At 59.5% G+C, this 7,932-nt stretch overlaps 1 protein-coding gene across 1 annotated transcript; it reads right to left on the minus strand.

Annotated features, from left to right (window-relative positions):
* Positions 1-5,950: 5,950 nt before the first annotated feature.
* LOC149767964 (uncharacterized) lies at positions 5,951-7,329 on the minus strand. The gene is made up of 3 exons (XM_089929891.1): positions 7,014-7,329; positions 6,393-6,932; positions 5,951-5,971 (listed from the first exon to the last, which is right to left on the minus strand). The coding sequence occupies exons 1-3, from the start codon at positions 7,209-7,211 to the stop codon at positions 5,951-5,953; spliced, it is 759 nt and encodes a 252-aa protein (XP_089786017.1). The 5' UTR covers positions 7,212-7,329.
* Between the last annotated feature and the right edge of the window lie 603 nt (positions 7,330-7,932).

The raw sequence follows: 7,932 nt of genomic DNA on the forward strand, positions 1-7,932 counted from the left end.
AACCCACCGACCAGTAAAGCAGAAGAAGAGACACTGTGCCCCGGATCGGATCCGAGTGGTCGACCAGGAGGTAGACAAGCTCTTGGAGGCAGGATTCATAAGGGAGGTCAGCTACCCCGAATGGCTGGCAAATGTCGTACTTGTCCGGAAGGCGAGCGGAAAGTGGAGGATGTGCGTCGACTACACCGACCTGAACAAGGCATGCCCCAAGGATAGCTTTCCGCTTCCGCGGATAGACCAACTGGTCGACGCGACTTCCGGATATCAGCTGCTGTCTTTCATGGACGCCTTCTCCGGCTACAACCAGATAATGATGGCTCCACAGGACGAGGAGAAAACTGCCTTTATAACAGACCGGGGGCTGTACTGTTACAAGGTAATGCCCTTCGGTCTGAAGAATGCTGGCGCCACTTACCAGCGCCTCGTCAACAAAATCTTCAAAGAGCAAATCGGCCGGAACATGGAGGTGTACGTGGACGATATGCTGGTGAAGAGCCGCCATGCAGACCAGCACATCGCGGATCTGGAGGAGACTTTTGCCACCCTGCGGAAGTTTCGCATGAAGCTGAACCCAGCGAAGTGCGCCTTTGGCGCTTCGGCCGGGAGGTTCCTCGGTTTCGTTGTCAACCAGCGGGGGATCGAAGCCAACCCTGACAAAATCAAGGCCATCCAAGATATGTCCCCTCCGACCAAAGTGAAGGAGGTTCAGGAGCTCGCTGGGAGGGTCGCCGCGCTCGGACGATTTGTGGCAAAGTCGGCCGAACGCTGCCAACCTTTCTTCAAGGTGTTGAAACGCCCGAAAGACTTCCTCTGGACGGCCGAATGTCAAGCAGCATTCGACCAGCTCAAGGAATACTTGGCGTCTCCTTCCCTGCTGTCCAAGCCGCAAGAAGGGGAGATGCTCTACCTTTATCTGGCGGTCTCCCCAACCGCAGTCAGTGCGGTACTGGTTCGGGAAGAGGCAAAGTTCCAGAAGCCTGTGTACTACATTAGCCGGGTCTTACGGGATGCCGAGACGCGGTATACGAAGGCTGAAAAGATCGCCTTCGCGCTGTTGACCGCGACCAGGAGGCTTCGCCCCTATTTCCAGGCCCATTCTGTCACCCTCTTGACCGATCAACCGCTGCGGCAGATCCTTAGCAATCCTGAGAATGCAGGACGGCTGGTGAAGTGGGCAGTAGAACTTGGTGAGTTCGACATCCACTACCAGCCCCGACCCGCTATCAAGGCCCAGGCGCTCGCGGATTTCCTCGCTGAGTGCACGGTGCAGGAGGTGGAACCTAGGTCGCCGGAAACACCTAGCCTCGACCTCCCGATTTGGACGCTTCACATCGATGGGTCGTCGAACCCCGAAGGTGGAGGGGCCGGGCTGGTCCTCACCAGCCCTGATGGAGTGATAGCCGAGTATGCCTTGAGGTTCGGATTTCCAGTGACCAACAACGAGGCGGAGTACGAGGCCCTAGTCACGGGACTCAAACTCACCAAGGAGCTCGGCATCCGGCGCCTGAAGGTCTTCACCGACTCCCAGTTGGTGGTCGGGCAGGTCCGTGGGGAGTTCGAAGCCCGGAACCCGACCATGCAGAATTACGTCCGGAAGGTGCAAGCACTCATTCCCGACCTCGGCAGTGTCGACATCCAGCAGGTCCCAAGAAGTGAAAATGCCAGGGCCGACAGGCTGTCCCGCTTAGTGAGCGCAGACGCGCACAACTTGTCGAGGGCGATCTACCTGGAGACCCTGGATGCCCCGAGCATCGGCGAGGCTGGAGCGGTGATGGCGATTGACCCGGAGCCGTCTTGGATGGACCCGCTTGTCGCCTACCTCGCCGAAGGGATCCTCCCTGAAGACAAAGATCAAGCTCGGCGACTTGTTATGAAGTCCGCCCACTACGTACTCAACGAAGGGAGGCTGTATCGGACCTCGTTCACCGCCCCCCTCTTAAAGTGCCTCCGCCCCTCGGAAGCGGCCTACGTCCTCGGCGAAGTCCACGAAGGCGTTTGCGGATCCCACTTGGGAGATAGGTCCTTGGCGCACAAGATCATGAGGCAAGGCTATTATTGGCCTACCTTGTTGGAGGACTCAAAGGATCATGTACGGAAATGCGACGCCTGCCAGCGCCACGCCAACGTCCAGAGAGTCCCTTCTGTCCCCTTGGCACCAATCACTGCACCCTGGCCCTTCGCCCAGTGGGGAATGGATATCCTCGGACCATTCCCCGTCGCTTCAGCTCAGCGGAAATTTTTGATTGTTGCAATCGACTACTTCACCAAGTGGGTGGAGGCCGAGCCGCTGGCCACTATCACGGAGGTGCAAGTCCGGAAGTTCGTGAAGAAGAACATCATTGTCCGATTCGGGGTACCTCGGGTCCTCATCTCGGATAATGGCCGACAGTTCGACAACAGGCATTTCCGTGACTTCTGCGAGGAGTTCGGGATCGAGCATTGGTTCACATCTGTGTCGCATCCCCAAACCAACGGCGAGGCCGAGGTCACAAATCGGACAATCCTCCAAGGAATCAAAGCGCGAATTGGTCGGACGGGGCAAGCTTGGGTCGAAGAACTCGAGAATGTCCTTTGGGCGTATCGGACCACGCATCGGACCCCTACCGGGGAGACGCCTTTCAGCCTAACCTATGGCACGGAAGCCGTTGTCCCCGTGGAGCTCGGACTCCCCTCACCTCGGGTGGCCGCGCACCGACCCGAGGCCAATCCGGAACAACTCCGAGGGAACCTGGATCTCTTGGAAGAAGCGAGGGAAATGGCGCAGGTTCGGATGGCGATGTATCAGCGGAGGGTGGCCCGATATTACAACTCCATGGTCCGACCGAAGCTTTTCAGAATCGGAGACCTGGTGCTAAGGCGAGCTAAAGCATCTCGACCTGCGGAAGGTGGGAAGCTAGCGCCAAATTGGGAAGGCCCGTATAAGGTTCGCTGGGTAAAGCGACCTGGCTCCTACCAGTTGGAGGCCCTAGATGGTCGAGAAATTCTAAGGAGCTGGAATTCCGCTAACCTGTAGATGTATTACCAGTAGAACGACGATGCCAGAAAGACAGTTCAAAAATGTATAACACTTTGCATTTCAATAATTTCTGGTTACAACGGCGTGCTCGTGTAATTACAAGGAATTCCCAGAGGGGAATTAGGGTGTAAAGAAAGTAAAGAAGAGGTGGAGACTCCGAGGAGCTGAAGATCTGGGATCCCGAAACCTCCATCTGAAGCGGTTGCAATCCCGTCGGAAGTGGGTGCTTCCAACCGGAGGCGCCATCGGCGTCTCACGAAAGAGACGAAGAGCCGGCGCGGATGAAGAAGAGGTGGACGAAGGAGAAGTCCACGCTGCCTCCTACCGGAGGCGCCATCCACGCCCCACGAAGAGGACGAGGAGCCGCCGCAGACGAAGCTCCCGCTGCCTCCAGGGGAACGCCACCTCCAAGGGATATTCCGGTCCTCCCCAGTGTTAGGGGAGAGAAGGAATACAAGGGGGAAGAGCATATGGAGGCGCGGTCCCGGATCAAGCACCTGGTGCGGAGCTCAATCGGGAGGCCGAACTTCAAGAAGGGGAGACGTGATCCCGGATGAAACGCCTAGAGCGGAGTTCCGTCGGGGAAAACCTCCTTGTTGATCCCAGATGAAACGGCTAGTTGGCGGAAGTCGCGAAGGGCGCGCCTCCTGTTCCTTCGGCAGGGGTCTCTCAACCATGCGCCGGAGAGGAGGCCCACGATCCATGGCAACCTGAACAGCTCCGGCTTGGCAGGCTCCATCGCACCTGCACCTATATTTATAGCTAAACTGCGGCCCCCCGGTCATTCCGATACGGGTGGCTCCAATAAATGCGGGCGCATTGAATCCGGAGCCGATCCGGCTCTCAAGGCGTATCTTCCCGCGATTTTCTAAGCGTCATTCTCCTTAATCGCATTTTTTGTGCAGGACACTCCGGGTGGCCTGTACCCCTAGGTCCACGTATCTCCGCTCGCGCCCCAAGCCGCATCCGCCTCGAAGAACGCGCGTATCGCGGCCGCTTAACTGACACTCCTCGCAAGCAGCAACTGGCGATCCGATTTCTCAGGTAACCCCTTAATTAGCACTTAATGCCCATCTGGTGTTCCCTAGGCGATGCTTGGAGAGGAGGAGAAATACAATCGCAGCTGGCCATGGAGAAATCCCGTCGGGCGGCGAGCGACAGGCGCACGACCAGCGAGCGGAATTTCCCGAGGCTCGGCCCTTGGATGCTAGGCTAACCCGATGATCATCTCGGGAGCAGACTAGCCTGAAGCCCCGACCGGTCGCCTCGGCTTGCGCCAGCCTTGGCCGACCAACGAGCGGAATTTTCCGAGGCTCGGCCCTTGGATGCCAGGCTAACCCGATGATCATCCCGGGAGCAGACTAGCCTGAAGCCCCGACCGGTCGCCTCGGCTTGCGCCAGCCTTGGCCGACCAACGAGCGGAATTTCCCGAGGCTCGGCCCTTGGATGCCAGGCTAACCCGATGATCATCCCGGGAGCAGACTAGCCAGAAGCCCCGACCGGTCGCCTCGGCTTGCGCCAGCCTTGGCCGACCAACGAGCGGAATTTCCCGAGGCTCGGCCCTTGGATGCCAGGCTAACCCGATGATCATCCCGGGAGCAGACTAGCCTGAAGCCCCGACCGGTCGCCTCGGCTTGCGCCAGCCTTGGCCGACCAATGAGCGGAATTTTTCGAGGCTCGGCCCTTGGATGCCAGGCTAACCCGATGATCATCCCGGGAGCAGACTAGCCTGAAGCTCCGACCGGTCGCCTCGGCTTGCGCCAGCCTTGGCCGACCAACGAGCGGAATTTCCCGAGGCTCGGCCCTTGGATGCCAGGCTAACCCGATGATCATCCCGGGAGCAGACTAGCCTGAAGCCCCGACCGGTCGCGTCGGCTTGCGCCAGCCTTGGCCGACCAACGAGCGGAATTTCCCGAGGCTCGGCCCTTGGATGCCAGGCTAATCCGATGATCATCCCGGGAGCAGACTAGCCTGAAGCCCCGACCGGTCTCCTCGGCTTGCGCCAGCCTTGGCCGACCAACGAGCGGAATTTTCCGAGGCTCGGCCCTTGGATGCCAGGCTAACCCGATGATCATCCCGGGAGCAGACTAGCCTGAAGCTCCGACCGGTCGCCTCGGCTTGCGCCAGCCTTGGCCGACCAACGAGCGGAATTTTCCGAGGCTCGGCCCTTGGATGCCAGGCTAACCCGATGACCATCCCGGGAGCAGACTAGCCTGAAGCCCCGACCGGTCGCCTCGGCTTGCGCCAGCCTTGGCCGACCAACGAGCGGAATTTTCCGAGGCTCGGCCCTTGGATGCCAGGCTAACCCGATGATCATCCCGGGAGCAGACTAGCCTGAGGCCTAACCCTCGGATGCCTGGCTTAGCGCCGGAAGAATTTTCTGAGGCCTAACCCTCGGATGCCTGGCTTAGCGCCGGAAGAATTTCCTGAGGCCTAACCCTCGGATGCCTGGCTTAGCGCCGGAAGAATTTCCTGAGGCCTAACCCTCGGATGCCTGGCTTAGCGCCGGAAGAATTTCCTGAGGCCTAACCCTCGGATGCCTGGCTTAGCGCCGGAAGAATTTTCTGAGGCCTAACCCTCGGATGCCTGGCTTAGCGCCGGAAGAATTTCCTGAGGCCTAACCCTCGGATGCCTGGCTTAGCGCCGGAAGAATTTTCTGAGGCCTAACCCTCGGATGCCTGGCTTAGCGCCGGAAGAATTTCCTGAGGTCTAACCCTCGGATGCCTGGCTTAGCGCCGGAGGAATTTCCTGAGGCCTAACCCTCGGATGCCTGGCTTAGCGCCGGAGGAATTTCCTGAGGCCTAACCCACGGATGCCTGGCTTAGCGCTGGAAGAATTTCAAGAGTCGGGAGTCAGCGAGACGCTACCAAGAGTTAAAAAGAAGAAGGACGAAAGTGAAATGAAGAAACTCTATTTGCATTAACTTTCATTGTTTCAGGGCTGAGACCCGTACAACTTGGCAAAATGCCAACACACAAAGAAAAGAACAAAATACAGAAGGTCAGCTTGGAGGAACCCCCGGGTCGAGAACGTCGGGCACGTCCGTAAGGGGTAAGGAGACGGTTGGAGAAGCAGCAGGCAATGGCGCCGGAGGGGAGTCGAGAAGGGAGATCCCACTCAGGTCAATTTCGGGGTACTTAGCCGACACCCTTGCCAGGCCTTCCTCGAAGCCTAAGACAAAGGAGTCGGACCCCGCGTCCGACATATCACGGACGAACTCGTCGGACTGACGATAGGCCTGTACCGCCTCCGACATATCACGGGTGAACTCGGCGGACTGACGATAAGCCTGTACCGCCTGACGCCCGATCTCCGCACTCTTCTCGGCCAGCTTCGCCTCTGCTCGCTCCATAATCTGAGCTTTTGCCTCCAAGACCTTTGCCACAATCCGGTCATCCGCCTCGGAGGAGACCCTCAGCAGATCAGCCTGGGCCTCCTTGTGCTTCGCCTCGGCAGCGATGCGAGCAGCCTCAGCCTCCTCCAGGCGCGAATGAAGCTCCTGGTCGCTCGCGCGGGACTTCTCCAAAGCCGACTCCAATTCGCCCAGCTTGGCTTCAAGAGACCGGGTCCGGTTGCGGGCGTTGTCGGCTGACCACTGGGCCTTCTCCCACCTCTCCCGGTAGTCGGCAGCCTTCCGGGACTGCTTCTCGGCCCGCTCCTCCGCCTTCTTGATCTCGCCCTCGAGACCTGAGGCAACCTTGAGTTGCTCCCGAGCCTCCAACAGTTGCTTCTCGAGGGTGGCGAAGCCGAGTGCCCGCTCTTCGGCTACCTGGAGCCTCGTCTCGAGGTCCCTGGTCGTCCTCCCCGCCGCAGCCTGACCTCCCTCTTCTGTTGCCTTCAGTTGGCTCTCGGCCCTCGCCAGAAGCCTCGCCTGTTCCTCGTAGCACTCCTCCAGGCGGATCATGTACTGGGCGAGCTAAGAGATAGGAAAAACGAGGGCATCAGGCGGGGATCAACAGAGCCTATAAATGATGAAAGCGACCAAAAGAACACTCACCGACATGAGACAGACGCAGCTGGCAGCCCCAACGTCAGGGACCCTCATCTCCCGGACCTGCCTGCGGTCCTTCTCCAGCAGTACCGTCTCGATGAGGTTTCGGGCGCCGGCGAAAGTGAAGGCCGACCCCGACTTCTCCCCGGAGTCGGACGGTGGTTCCGCAGCCTTACCCTTACCCATCGCTTGGGGAAGAGCCATGCTGACCACGCTCGGGGCGGGGGCCGCCCCTGGAATTGACAGGGTCCTGCTCGGCCGGGGCCTCGGCGCGTCCCTCCTCGTATCATCCGGAGCCGACCGAGTCGAAGGCTGGGCTGGAGACCGATCACGTCCGACCCGTCCATCTTGGGCGCGCCCGGGTGATGCCTCCGGAGAAACGGTTGTCTCGGCATCGGAGGGCTGATACAGCGTCAACTCCCGGACCGCGCCCGCGGCGTCCCCCTGATCGGTGGGTCTGGACCCATCTGTCGGCGTCGGAGTCGCCTGCCGGCGGGACTTCTTCGCCGGTGGAGCCTCGCTCGGAGGAGCTCGTTTCTTCCTCCGGACTGCTTCCAGTAGGGACGTCCTACCAACAGCCGTTGCCTTGTCCGACCGCATGACGTCGTCGATCTCTGCAAAAAGGACGAGGTGGTCGGAGGTTGAGAAACTGAAGGAAAGAACGAAACGAAAGAGGAGAAAAGAGCTAAAAAGAAATGGTGGCGGGCTCACGGTCAGTGGGGACCGAGCTCAGACCGACGTTCACCAAGGTATCCTCGGAAATAAGGCGACACACCGGGGGGAGCCGACCCTCGGCAACCAACTCCTTCAAGACGGCGACGCCGTCGGATTCCTCCCTCGACAACCTCGATAGGCCAATCGGGGACTTCATCGGCGTTTCCCAGGTTGCCCTGATTCCCCAAGAGGGATCTGCGTCAACGAAAAA

This window comes from Phoenix dactylifera, chromosome 3 (genome assembly GCF_051530095.1).
Source record: "Phoenix dactylifera cultivar Ajwa chromosome 3, Ajwa_hap1_PhDact_Kaust_v1.1, whole genome shotgun sequence".
NCBI classification, from domain to species: Eukaryota; Viridiplantae; Streptophyta; class Magnoliopsida; order Arecales; family Arecaceae; genus Phoenix; species Phoenix dactylifera.